Source organism: Saccopteryx bilineata, chromosome 11 (assembly GCF_036850765.1).
Source record: "Saccopteryx bilineata isolate mSacBil1 chromosome 11, mSacBil1_pri_phased_curated, whole genome shotgun sequence".
Taxonomy (NCBI): domain Eukaryota; kingdom Metazoa; phylum Chordata; class Mammalia; order Chiroptera; family Emballonuridae; genus Saccopteryx; species Saccopteryx bilineata.
In genome coordinates this window covers 61,955,872-61,970,775 of record NC_089500.1, presented here as the reverse complement: position 1 = coordinate 61,970,775, position 14,904 = coordinate 61,955,872, and the positions used below count along the sequence as shown (strand labels likewise).

At 41.6% G+C, this 14,904-nt stretch overlaps 1 protein-coding gene across 1 annotated transcript in view; it reads right to left on the bottom strand.

Moving 5' to 3' along the window:
• The window catches only part of RAB7A (RAB7A, member RAS oncogene family), an 82,600-nt gene that overhangs the window by 27,351 nt on the left and 40,345 nt on the right, over nt 1-14,904 (bottom strand). Inside the window, exon 2 of the mRNA XM_066247419.1 lies at nt 1,919-1,979. Within this exon, the coding sequence (XP_066103516.1) occupies nt 1,919-1,971 (53 nt within the window). The 5' untranslated portion in view covers nt 1,972-1,979. The remainder of the gene's footprint in view (nt 1-1,918; nt 1,980-14,904) is intronic.

Genomic DNA, 14,904 nt, shown 5'->3' with positions numbered 1-14,904 from the left:
AACCTACTCTTCCAAGTTTCAAATCCGAAAGAGAAAAAGCACCAATATTCCACCATACCAGAATCTACCTCCAAGTATGTTCCTCCAGAGATGTTTTTCAGTAATACAATTAAACAAGACGCAATGTGTGATTTTGGGTGGTGATGACATTAGGCAGGACAGGCTGAATATAATGCAAAAGCCTTCCTTATGGCCAATAACACCTTTCCTTCCCACAAAGGAGCACATTCATTTTCACATGCAGATGATCTGAAAGTACAGATAAAGCTGACGGCAGTGTTCTCCAACCCAAGCCACCTGAATCAGAATTCCCAGAAAGGCAGTTGGGAAATCTGTCCAACAAGGGCCTGGTGATTCTTTTCAAGAAAGTCCGGGTAACACAGGCCAAAAAGCAGTACCTTTCCATCCTGGCAGCACACCAGAATCACCAAGAGAGTGTGTGTGTATGAGTGAGTTGGAGAGAGGAAGAGAGAGGAAAGATTAGAGGAAGAGACGCAAAAGAGGGGGAGGGGGCAGGAGAGAGTGAGAATGAGAATTTAAGTGCCGTCAAACAGGCTTTACCCCACTAGTCTGGGCAAATGTTAACTTTTAAGAGGCTCCTCAGGTGATAAAAAAACAAACTGCAAAGTAGAAAAATCTCTGCCTTTTTAAAGGGCAGGGATCTTTGGAATAAGAAGGCACACCTATATTTACTATTAGTATTAATTTATTTTTTTTTCTATTTCTTTTTTCTTTGTAATCCTCTGAAGCTGGAAACGGGGAGAGACAGCCAGACAGACTCCCGCATGCACCCGACTGGGATCCACCCGGCACGCCCACCAGGGGCGACGCTCTGCCCACCAGGGGGCAATGCTCTGCCCCTCCAGGGCGTCGCTCCACCGGTACCAGAGCCACTGTAGGGCCTGGGGCAGAGGCCATGGAGCCATCCCCAGCGCCCGGGCCATCTCCGCTCCAATGGAGCCCTGGCTGCGGGAGGGGAAGAGAGAGACAGAGAGGGAGGGGGGGTGGAGAAGCAAATGGACGCTTCTCCTATGTGCCCTGGCCGGGAATCGAACCCGGGTCCCCCGCACACCAGGCCGATGCTCTACTGCTGAGCCAACCGGCCAGGGCCTTAATTTATTATTTTTTTAAATATGTAGCCTTAACCTGACCAGTGGTAGCACAATGGGTGGAGTACTGACCTGGGAAGCTGAGGTCTAAGGTTCAAAACTCAGAGGTCACCAGCTTGAGCATGGACTCGTGGCTTGAGTACAGGCTTGCAGCTTGAGTGCAGGGTTGCCAGCTTGAGTGCAGGGTTGCCGGCTTGAGTGTGGGATCAGCAACATGATCCCATGGTCTCTAGCCTCAGCCCAAGGCTGTCAATGAACAACTAAAGTGACACACCTACAACTTGATGCTTCTCATCTCTCGCCTCTCCTGTCTCTCTCTCTCACTTAAAAAAAAAAAAAAAGTAGTCTCCAGAAAGTCTAAACTTTCATAGTTCATTTCAGAAGTCAAGTCAGATCATAACCGAGTTCTCTATTCCAAGGCTCTTTCAAATATAGGCCTGAAATGGGCATACCAATAGGAAGATACTGCATAGCATACCCCAAACTCACATCTAATAGGCACAAAGCCAACAGAAACCAATCAACATAAATAGGAGTCCCTAGTCTAAGCAGTTTGGAAAAAAGGAATTCCATGCAACTATTTTTAGCTGAGGTCAAATAGCCACCCTTCTCTCCAAATCATGCCAAAAATCAGAAAACATACAGTTACATAACAAGGAGTAATTCAAATTTCTGCTGAGCCCCAGAATAGCCCTAATGCCACTGCAATTAGAGAAGGAAGTGGCAATGTCAGCATGAACTACACGGGTTCTAAGTTGAAGTTTAAATCCAAGCCAATTTGTCAGTTCGAATTTATGAGAAATACTTACCCAGAATCTCCTAGGATGATAACCTTCAGTAACACTTTCTTCCTAGAGGTCATCCTTCAAACTAAAAGAAAAAAGAAGAAAGCACTGTAAGCAGGGTGGAAACACCAAGGTGAACCACTTTCCCTGGCACAAACAACTAAGTGCCCCAAGAAAACTGTGCCCTGAGCTTTCCTGCTGGCTTATTTCCCCACCACCTAGGGGCTATTACAGAGAGCAGTGTCAGTCATTAGAACTCTGGACCCTAAAGTAAGGCAAACAGTATGGCAGGGCCATCCCGCCCCTGAGAATACTCTGAGAGAACTCTGAGAGAATGGGCTGCCCCACTTGGATGTGGGATCAATTTGGTTAATGCAGAGATTTTTTTACTTTTCCATCTCATGGCACATAGAAACTTATTAGTAAAACTCTGTAGCACATCAAAAAAAATAAATAATTTTGATTCATTCACAATGACAGCTGTTGCTGTGTTGGATGTTGTAATTATTTTGATAATTTAAAGGAAAAGAGGTCAGTGCCCCTGACTGACCAGTCAGGTATTGCATCCTTTAAAAGATTCTTGGGCCACACTGGTTGGAAATCGCTGGGTTGCTGCTCCAGCTTACTCCGCTTCATCCTACTTCCTTCAGGTCTCTGTGGAACAATCACCTCCTCAGAGAGGTGCTCCCTTTAGCACATCCCTCCCTACTTGTTCTCTTGCCTTTATTCTGCCTTACTTTTCTTCAGAGCACTTATCACCACTACTTGACATTTTTAATGTATTATTTTGTCTGCCTTCTCCCTCTTCTAATAATTTTTGTAAAGACAGTGTTATTGCCCAATGTAGCTCCAGTGCCAAGTAGAGAATTAATATCAAATATTGGGTTAGTACATAAATAATACTTCACTTTGAAGCTCTTGGAACCAGCTTTTTCCAGAAAACCTTTCAGGCAGCCCTCCATACTCTTCACCAGACAGGTCATCTTTGCTTAACACTCTTCCACAACTGGCAACACGATGCTCTATATCATGTATTAAGACAGACCTCCTGTCTTAATTACCTCTCAGTGCCCAGAGCCTGCGTCAGTGACTTTCAGAAAATGGGCACTTTCAGAGAAGTAGGAGTCCTAAATTTTGAACCCCAACATGAGTGACTTCCCTAAAAACTAAAAAGCTCTAAAGTTAGAGGGGCACTCCTCCTCAGACACTTGTAATCCCCAACAGAAGTCTTGTGCTCTCTAGAATCCAGAACTCAACACTGAACATGAATGCTCTGAAATTTGGCATCTACTACTTTTGAGAATCCCTACCTTTGGTTTGGGGTCCATTATCCTCAATAGACACTGACATAGCCAGGGCAGAAGACCACAAATAACAAAGTTAACACCCAACTCAAGTAAGTAAGGAAGTAGGTTCAAACTAGCTGGTGTTCTTCTTCTATAGTTTGGGTTTGGGAGAATAAAACAGTCAAGAATGGGTCTCAGAAAAGCTACTTTTTAGTTTCATCTTTAACCACCTACCTTCCTGAAGGATGGCGCTGATAGTTCTGCCTACAGTGGGAGTGACTTAATCATAAAATTCTGATCCCAGACTACCTAAATTTTTATTCTGGCTTTGCTACCTGTTATTAGTTGTGTGACCTTAGATAGTCGCATAACTTCTCTGTTGGGATAGAGATATAGGGATATAGGCATATGTCCTAAGGATAGTGTGAAGCCTGAATGAGCAAAATGTTCAGGACAGTGGCTAAAATATAGTGATTAGTAAATTATTTTAATGTGTGCCAAAGACAGAGATGAATAAATACCAGAAAAGAGTACAGAGGAAATGAGAAACAGGTCACAGAGCATTAGGCAAGATAATTAAACTAACCCCTGCTGTTTCCAGATGCTTGGCTGTCAACCGTTCTTTCAACAACTAGTACTGCACCAAAGACCACAAACTGAAAGGAAATATTAGATAATGAGCCCTGTGCTACTGAAAGAGACGTTTTCCATGGCTTTAGAAATTGTGGGAATGGACCCAGACTAGAGGACGTTTACAGCCACTTAAACCAGGCCCCAGTAACTATTAACTACCTCAAGGTTTAAGCTGTCTCAGTGCCCAAAGCCTTGTGCTCATGGAGGGTCTATGATGACACTGTATCTTAGTACCCCATATTTGTCTTTAAGAGTTCTACTCATGCTAGTTTGGAGACAGTGTAAAATAAGGAGTTGTGTGAAGCCCATTTCCTTTAGGCTTCTATCATATGGTTTCTTATGTTTTTTCCTATCAGCATACCTCAGATATTGCATGTCCAGTTCCAGGCCACCATAATAAAGCAAACATCGCAATGAAGAAAGTCACACCAATTTTTTGGCTTCCCAGTGAATATAAAAGTTATATTTTCACTATACTGCAGTTTATAAATGTGTAATAGCATTCTGTCTAAAAAAGTGCATATTTCTTAATTATAAATACTTTATCACTGCTATGGCTGCAAATGTTTATAGCACTGGTTCTCAAGCTTTTGAAGTCGGGGTGCATTTTAAATCCTACTAATAATTGTAGGCACACTATATACAAATTTCTGAGAAATATGTTATAATAATTAAGTCAAATATTAAAGAAAGAAATAGAAAGTCCAAGCGTGCTTTTATGGTAATTAAACTAAATAAATAAAATTAATTTACTCTGACATTAAAAAACATGTTATATTTTTTTGTTATGCTTTTTAGAATTCGTAAAAAAGAGGGGTTAAAAAATAAAAAAAGACAAAAAAGTTATCTTTTTATATATATAGATACATTCTTAGTAAGATTTAGTAAATTTGGCAGGTCCAGGCACAAATGTGTTAAGTTTTTTCATTCTTGTGTTTATGAGAAACTGAGCCTGATGTGTCCTAGCAATTACATCAATGTTTGGATATATTATTTGAAAGGCAAACTCTCATTTCCTCATCAATACATTGAAGAATTCCTCTTTTTTAACTCTTAATTGAATTGACTGCAGAAAACCCCCACCATACATATCATCTTAACTTTACACCAAAGGATAGAAGAAACTTGCCTCCAGTCTCTCTGGGGAACATGGGGGTAGTGTAAACAATCCAGCACCACAGCTTAACAGACTTTTGCAACCTTATCAGACAAGTGAGGTAGGGGGTTGGGCAGACTGTCAGCTTGCAGACAATTTCCCATACCTGTCCCCCCAAAATCTAAACTCCAAAAACCATGTTGATTTCTTGGTCCCCAACAGGCACATATTTCTCTGAAATACCATAAGGGTGCACCTGGAAATATTCTAAAGTGCACCAGTGAGCCCTGGCGCACACTCTGAGAACCACTGGTTTAGAATGTCGTCCCAATATACCAAGGTTATGGGTTTGACCGCCCAGTCAAGGCACATACAAGAATCAACCAATGACTGCATAACTAAGTGGAACAATAAATCAATGTTTCTCTCACTTTCCCTTCCCCTCTCTCTCTCTCTCTAAAAATCAATAAACAAAAAATATTAATAAAGAAGAATCAACCAATGAATGTAGGAACTAATCCTTGTTTCTCTCTAAAAATCTATTAATAAAATATTTTTAATACTATACTGTTAAGAAATCATTTGAGGCCTGACCTGTGGTGGTGCAGTGGATAAAGCGTCAACCTGGAAATGCTGAGGTCGCCGGTTCGAAACCCTGGGCTTGCCTGGTCAAGGCACATATGGGAGTTGATGCTTCCAGCTCCTCCCCCCTCTCTCTCTCTGTCTCTCCTCTCTGTCTCTCCCTCTCCTCTCTAAAATGAATAAAAAATTAAAAAAAAAAAAAGGTCACCAACCATGGCTTTGCTTTAAAAAAAAAAAAAGAAATCATTTGAGCCTTCAGTGAATCATAACTTTTTAAAAAAGATTTTATTTATTTTAGAGAGAGAGAGAGAGAGAGAATGAGACAGAGAGAATGGGGGGGGGGGGGAGAGCAGGAAGCATCAACTCCCATATGTGCCTTGACCAGGCAAGCCCAGGGTTTTGAACCGGAAACCTCAGTGTTCCAGGTTGATGCTCTATTCGCTGCGCCACCAAAGATCAGGCCATGTCATAATCTTTTTGCTGGTGAAAGGTCTTACTTGCCCCAATGTTGATGGCAGATGACTGCTTAGGGTGGTGGCTGCAACAATTTCTTAAAACAGGACAATGAAATTTGCTGCAATTGACTCTTCCTTTCATGAATAATTTCTCTATAGCATGTGATACTGTTTGATAGCATTTTGTTCACAGAACTCCTTTCAAAATTGGGAGTCAGCCTGACCAGGCGGTGGCGCAGTGGATAGAGCGTCGAACTGGGATGCAGAGGACCCAGGTTTGAGACCCCGAGGTTGCCAGCTTGAGCGCGGGCTCATCTGGTTTGAGCAAAGCTCACCAGCTTGGACCCAAGGTCGCTGGCTCGAGCAAGGGGTTACTTGGTCTGCTGAAGGCCCACGGTCAAGGCACATATGAGAAAGCAATCAATGAACTAAGGTATCACAACGAAAAACTGAATATTGATGCTTCTCATCTCTCTCCGCTCCTATCTGTCCCTGTCTCTGACTCTCTCTGTCCTTGTAACAAAACAAAACAAAAACAAAACAAAACAAACAAATTGGGAGTCAGTCTATTCAAACCCTGCCACTGCTTTATCAACTAAGTTTATGAAATATTCTAAATCCTTTCTTGTCATTTTAACAATTATAACAGCAACTTCACCAGCACATTTCATCTCAAGAAACAACTTTCCAAAAAAAAAACCAACAACAAAAACCCCAAAACAAAAAAAGGCTTTCCTTGCTGATCCATGAGAAGCAACTCCTCATCCATCCAAGTTTTATCATGAGACTGCAGGATTCAGTCACGTCTTTAGACTCCAGTGCTAATTCTGGTTTTCTTGCTGTGTCTTCCACATTTGTAGTTATCTTCCCAACTGGAGTCTTGAACCCCTCAAGTCACCCATGAGGTTTGGAATCAACTTCTTCCAAACTCTTGTTAATGTTGATATTTTGACCTCTTCCCATGAATCATGGATGTTCTTAATGGAACCTAGAATGGTGAATCCACAACAGAAGATTTTTAATTTACTTTGCCCAGATCCAGCGGAGGAATCACTATCTACGGCAGCTATAGCCTTACAAAATGCATTTCTTGGGTAGTAAGACTTGAACATTAAAATTACTCCTTGATCCATGTGCTGTAGAATGAATGCTGTGTTAGCAGGCATAAAAAACAACACTAATCTTGTACATCTCTTGGTTGACCAGGTGCATTGTCAACGAGCAGTAATATTTAGAAAGAAATCTTTTCTTCCTGAGCAGTAGGTCTCAACAGTAGGTGTAAAATATTCAGTAAACTATGTTGTAAACACATGTGCTGTCATCCAGGCTTTGTTGTTCCATTTATAAAACAAAGGCAGAGGAATTTTGGTATAATTCTTAAGGGCCCTGGGATTTTTACAATGGTAAAGTGAGCACTGTCTTCAACTTGACATAATCAGAGTCAGGTTGTCCTTTGAAGCTTTGAAGCCAGGCATTGACTTCTTCTCTGGCTATAAAAATCCTAGATGGCCCCTTCTTCCAATGTAACATTGTTTTACCTACACTGAAAATCTGTTTAGCATAACCACCTTCATTATCTTAGCTAAATCTTCCGGATAACTTGCTGCAGCTTTCTACGCCAACACTTGGCCAACACTTGCTACTTCACGTTGCACTTTTAAGTTATGGAGATGGCTTCTTTCCTTCCTTAAACTTCATTGAGTAACATCTGTCCCCTTCGAACTTTTCTTCTGCAGCTTCCTCACCTATCTCGGCCTTCACAGTGTGGTTGGATTAGGCTTGCCTTCCTCACTGAGCTTAAAGATTTCTAGCTTTTGACTGAAAGTGAGAGACATGTGATACTTCCCTTCACTTGAACACTTACACTGTAGGGCAGGGGTTGGGAACCTTTTTGGCTGAGAGAGCCGTGAACGCCACATATTTTAAAATATAATTCCATGAGAGCCATACAACAACCCATGTACGTTAAGCATTATCCAATAAAAATTTGGTGTTGTCCCGGAGGACAGCTGTGATTGGCTCCAGCCACCCGCAACCATGAACATGAGCAGTAGGAAATAAACGGATTGTAATACATGAGAATGTTTTATATTTTTAATGTTATATATTTTTAGTAAATATTTGTCTGTGAGCCAGATACAGCTGCCAAAAGAGCCACATCTGGCTCGTGAGCCATAGGTTCTCAACCCCTGCTGTAGGGTTATTAACCCTGAGTGGTTTTTTGTTAACCCTTTGAGTGAGGATGTACGTGAACGTTCATACTACTGAAAGGGTTATAACAGGCGTAATTTCAATACTGCTGTATCTTAGGGAATAGGGAGGCCCAACGAGAGATAAAGGTGAGGGAATAACGAGTCACTGGAGCAGTAAGAACACACACATTTATTGATTACATTCACCATCTTATACGGGCACATTTGTGTGCCCCCCCAAAACAATTACAATATTAACATCAAAGATCACTAATCATACATCACCATAATAAATATAACAATAATGAAAACTTTTAGAATATTGGAAGAATTATCAAAATGTAAGAGAGACATGAAGTGAGCAAAAGATGCTGGAAAAATGGTATTGATAGAACTGCTCAAAGCAGAGTTAACACAAACCTTAAATTTGTATAACAAGAAACCAAAACCAAACAAACAAACCAAAAAATACAACCTCTGCAAAGCATAATAAAGTAAGTGAGGTATGAGTTTACATTCCAAACTACCCGTTACCTTGGTAGCCTCACAGCCCCATCTTTTTCCCCAGGAACTGCCTTGACCAAGGTTTAAGAATCTCATCCCAAACTCTGGTAGCACATTTTGGACTAGACACCAGAATATCACACTGGAAAAAAAATTCAAATCCAAAGAAGGGCAAATTAGGAAAAAGGAAATCCTGTCCAGGTGGCAGCTCAGTGAATAGAGCGTTGGCCTGGGACATTGAGGACCCAGGTTCGAAACCCTAAGGTCGCTGGTTTGAGCCCAGGCTCATCAGGCTTCAGTGTGAAAACACAGACATGACCTCATGGTCACTGGCTCAGCTGGAACACGCAGTCAAGTCACATAGGAGAAAGCAATCTATGAACAACTAAGGTGCTGAAACTACAAGTTGATGCTGCTCATCTCTCTCCCTTCCCCTCTGTCTGTTCTTGTCCCTCTTTCTTGCAGCAAAAAAAGAAAAAGAAAAGGAGAGAGCTTTACAAAGAAATTCTTAAAGAATATTTAAGAAAGGCCTGACCAGGTGGTAACGCAGTGGATAGTGTCGAACTCAGATGCAGAGGACCCAGGTTCGAAACCCCGAGGTTGCAAGTTTGAGCCAGGCTCGTCTGGCTTGAGCGTGTGATCATAGACATGACCCCATGGTCACTGGCTTGAGCAAGGAGTCACTTGCTCTGCTGCAGCACCCCCCTATCTCCCTAGTCAAGGCACATATGAGAAAGCAATCTATGAACAATTAAAGTGCCCCAATGAAGAACTGATGCTTCTCATCTCTCTCCTTTCCCGTCTGTCTGTCCCTATCTGTCCCTCTCTCTAATTCTCTTTCTGTCTCTGTCAAAAGAAAAAATATTTAAGAAGAACACTAATTTTGCGAATGGGAAAAAGTATTTCCATAAATTGGTTTAATAAGTTTCATTAGAGTACAAGTATTATTTACTAATATTAGAAAGAAAGAAAACATGAAATACACAAGCTCCACAGTCCTGCATGACAGATTTCATGTTGGCTGCCTTGTGCTTTTCTGCTCACACAGGCTGCATGCAGGCCTATCTCTGTGGCCATCTTGTCAGGCTGAGCCTCTTGACTCATCTGCAAACCCGTCATAATAATCCCAGAAACTACCTGAGGGTGCAGTGTGGAAGTCCCATAAGCCCCCACTACAGCAGTCGCAGAGCCTTAGCACACAGCTGGTATTTTGTTCCTCTAACATTTTGACATAGGCCTGCTAAACGGTTGTTGCAAATAGTACTCAATAGCCCATTGTTTTTCAACCACCATTCTGTGAACGAGTGCTGATCGCCAGACATTTCCTGCCAGTCTGTGAAAGAGTTAATCACCATGATGTTGTTATGAAGATTATAGACCCAATGATCTTAGTGGAATTCACATGCTTAAGGTGATTTCTACCTTAGCGGTCCCGAAATAATTCAATTTTCACTGGTCCCCAAGTGTGAAAAGGTTATCATTCACCAAGCCTGGAAGCAGGCCTCCATTAGGCATTTTTAAAAGTTCTCTCTGGCGACTGAAGCAAATGCACCAAGTTTGGGAGACTCTGACTGAGGCCAATAACCACTGTTCTGATTTTCGTGTGTGTCTAATAAAAAATCGTCATGATGGCGCTAACCATCTGAATAAATGCTAAAGGTTCAACAAGGCTGGGATTTTCAGTCCATTAACATTTTTTTAAAGCTAAGCAAGCAAGAAACAGGATGGGAGAGAGATGAGCAGCATCAACTTGTAGTTGTAGCACCTTATTTGTTTATAGATTGCTTTCTCCTATGTTCCTTGACTGGGGGCTCCAGCTGAGCCAGCAACCAGGGGCTCATGTCTATGACCCGCACTCAAGCCGATGAGCCTGCGCTCAAGCTGGCAACCTCGGGCTTTTGAACCTGGGTCCTAAGCATCCCAGGCCGATGCTCTTTCCACTGTGCCACCACCTGGTCAGGCTAGACCATTAACATTCTGACCTGCACTTGATTTATCTCCCATTAAACATTTCAATTAAAGTACTGACTTTTCAAAAATTCAGATAAGTACAAAAGAATGAAGCAAAGACAAAAAGTCCCACACAATTCCATCTCCTAGAAGCAATCACTATTAGCATCAGTTATAGGTCTTTCCAGTTTTCCTGAAAATGGTTGAGATTATACCATTTATAACTTTGGAGTTTGTTTTTTCTACATTAAATATCTTCCCATGTTATTAACATTGAGATTACATAATATTCAAGTATGCAGTTATTTTTAATTATGATGACATGAACCTATGTATCTCACAAATGTTATGACTCAGCTGAACATTATGAATATTTTGAAGTCTCTTGAAATATACTGACAAATGATTTTCCAGAATAAATAATTTTACCCTCACCAGCAATGAACTAGTATTTTCATTTCATCACACCCTATCTACTATTAGCACAGATCATTGTTAATCATGTATAGACTTAGCCTTGGCCGGGTAGCTTGGTTGGTTAGAGCAACGTCCCAAAGCATTGAGGTTGCTGGTTAGATTCTTGGTCAGGGCACATACAGGAGATGTTTCTCTCTCTCTCCCTTGTTCTCTTAAAATTAATAAAAATAAACAGCAACAAAATAAAGATGTTCTTAGAAAAGAAAACATATACAGACCAACCTCAAAGACACTGCCACCACAATCAAGTTAAGTGTCTCAATAAAGTGAGTCAATCCTTTTGCTAGTACAGGATCTTCCCTTCAATTTGTTTAAATACACACACACACACACACACCCTGTGAGGTACAATGAGACCTGCCAGTAGCTAGACATGAGGGTCAACTGGAGATTAGTAGAGTCAAACATTTGAACCATGTATCTCTTAGTTGCCTGATGGTCTTTGCCTATGTTATCTACCAGTATGTGATTTATTGCAGTCTAAATACAGTATTGGGAAGGAAGCATCATGGAAACACAGATTTCAGAAGTAGTAGGCTTCTGAACAGATTCAAAGTACCATTCTAAACTTTAAATTACATGAAACATCTCCATCCCATTTTCTTCCCAGATTCTACGCTCTGTCCCTGAACATTAGAGAAGACCAACCCATCTTACCTTTAAAACGGATGAACTTTGGGGCTCAAATGGAGGTAGGCAAACAACACTGGCTAATGAGGATTTAGAGAAGGTTACAGGGGAGAGACTGGGATGGCATCTGAAGTCATAAATACTACTGTGCCAGCTGTCAAGCTGAACAGTAGTGTTTGTTTTAGGCAGATCATTTTTTCACCTTCCAACTGAGGAATCAGATTAGGGTCTTAGGGCCCAAAGAGTGGAAGAGGAGAGCCTATGAAACAGCAAGAAACTGAACACGCTCTGTACCAGCTACTGTACAGATGTCTTTCATTCAATCCTCCAAACAAGGCCAGGTCGAATTTTCATTTAACTGATGGGAAAACAGAAGTTCATTAGGTGGTCACTGGGTTTCAAAAAACATTAAGATGTAAGACTGAAGCCCAGGATTGATTACAAAGACCCTCATATCTCAACTACTATGTTGGGCTGATCAACAGGATCAAAAAATGCATCTCATACTTCCAAATACAACAGAGGGTAAGCTGGAGCAGAGACTGGTCTGACACGTTGATAACTGAGGCTGAGCGATGGTTGTACAAGGTTCCTAACACTGATCTCACTACTTTTGTATGTATCTGAGATTTTCACATACTTATTTTAAGTGCAATTCATACTTTTAACTAGGAATATTTGTAAGAAAAATAAAAAATGTATTGTTTATTTTCATTAGTAAAAATACTTCAACAACCTGACCTGTGGGGACGCAGTGGCTAAAGCATCAACCTGGAATACTGAGGTTATAGGTTCAAAATCCCAAGCATGCCCAGTCAAGGCACATACAAAAAGCAAGCAACTACTATGAGTTGATGCTTCCTGCCCTGCTTCCCCTTTCTCTCTCCTCTCTCTAAAATCAATTTTTTTAAATCTTAAAAAGAATATTTTGACAAACTTTTATGGCAAATGTACACAAGATTAAGGCTTGAGCCTGACCAGACAGTGAGCAGTGGATAGAGCATCGATCTGGGACGCGAAGGACCGAGGTTTGAAACCCCAAGGTTGCTGGCTTGAGCACAGGCTTATTCAGCTTGAGCACGGGGTCACCAGCTTGAGCTTGGGGTCACTGGCTTGAGCGTTGAGATCACAGACATGATCCCACGGTTGCTGGCTTGAGCAAGGGGTCACTTGCTCTGCTGCAGCCACCCAGTCAAGGCACATATGAGAAAGCAATCAACGAACAACTAAGGAGCCACAACGAAAAATTGATGCTTGTAATCTCTCTCCCTTCCTGCCTGTCTGTCCCTATCTGTCCCTCTCTCTGACTCTCTCTGTCTCTGTCTCTCTCACACACATAAAGAAAGCTTGATAATCATCTCTGGTTATATGTGATAACCAGCCTCTGGGCAAGCAAGACTGCTAGTCTTGCCACCATAAAACTCTGAGGTTAGAAACACTTAGCATATTCTTTCTAAAAGGGGGTGAAAATAAAAAAAAAGTTATGATTTTGATTGAAAACAGGTTAGCCTTGGCCATATGGCTCAGTCAGAGTATCATCCCGAAGTGCAGAGGTTGCTGGTTAAATTCCCAGTTAGGGCACATATAGGAGCAGATCAAAGTTCCTGTCTGTTTCTCTATCTCTCCCTTCCTCTATTTCTAAAATCAATAAAATAAACATTAAACACACACACACACACACACACACACACACATCAGATTAACTTCATTTAACATTAGTTTGAGAGACAAAGTGAAAAATAAATAAAATGAATATGAATTTGGATTCCTGTCCCAGAGGAACTTAACATGGAAACAAAATGTCAGAATAAGAGAATTTTCAAGTCCTGGCCAATGGCACAATGGATAGAGCAGCAGGCTGGTTCGAGACCCGGTCAGGGCACGTTAAGAGAGCAGTCAGTGGCACAAATAAATGGAACAACCAGTTGATACTTCTCTCTCTCTCTCTAAAGAAAAAAGAGTAGAATTTTCAACAATTACTATCATCCAGTCAATGCCAACTGGCAAAAAGAAACTGCACAAGGATGGCCCTGGCCAGTTGGCTCAGTGGTAGAGCGTCAGCCTGGTGTGCAGGAGTCCTGGGTTCGATTCCCGGCCAGGTCACACAGGAGAAGCGCCCATCTGCTTCTCCACCCCTCCCCCTCTCCTTCCTCTCTATCTCTCTCTTGCCCTCCCGCAGCCGAGGCTCCATTGGAGCAAAGTTGGCCTGGTGCTGAGGATGGCTCTGTGGCCTCTGTCTCTGGCACTAGAATGGCTCTGGTTGCAACAGAGCAATGCCCCAGATGGGCAGAGCATTGCTCCCTGGTGGGCGTGCCGGGTGGATCCCGGTTGGGCACATGCGGGAGTCTGCCTGACTGCCTCCCCGTTTCCAGATTCAGAAAAATATATATATAAAAAAAAGAAACTGCACAATGATTCTAGAACAGCAGGAGCTAGCCATAAACTGTCATAAGGAGAATATAAAACAACTCTAAATAGCAACTTCAAGCCAGGAAGTGGAAGATTGGAAATTACGCTGGTTAGCAAAACCTGGGAGGTTTGCTTTGATGGGCACAAGGAATATAGCATAAGCAAAGGAAGACAAGCCACACAGAGACTTACGCTCAAAAAGACCAACTTTGATGTGTGTAAACTCTCAGCACCAACTGCTCCTTTTTCATTTTTATTGATTAATTTGGGGGAGAAGAATATTCATTTTGTTATTCCACTTAGCTGTGTATTCATTGTTTGCTTCCTGTATGTATCTTGATCAGGGATTAAACCTACAAACTTGGTGTTTTAGGTAATGCTTTAACCAACTGAGCTAACCAGCCAGGGCACCAACTGCTTCTCTTGAAAGTTCATTATGCACTTGTCCCCAGGCTAAGTATTTTATCTGTATCATTTCATTTGAGGAGCATGAAAGTTAAGATAAATATAGATATAGATATATATAAAGTACTACATAGGGATAGTTTAAGGATGTTCAGTGTGTCCTTTGGGATGGAAGCTGAAGTGTGGCCAAGGGTTAGCAACTGAAAATTACTACAAGAAAGAGGAAAAAAGGTAGGGTGTGACAGCCTGGCTTGAGTTAAAAATAAAAATGGTTTCAGGTGAGAGGCAAGAAAATAGTATCACTCAATGTTTTTAAAGCTACAGAATTAAAACTGAAGTCATACTGTCAAACAGTAGTGGCTCTGGCTGGTGGCTCAGTGGATAGAGCGTC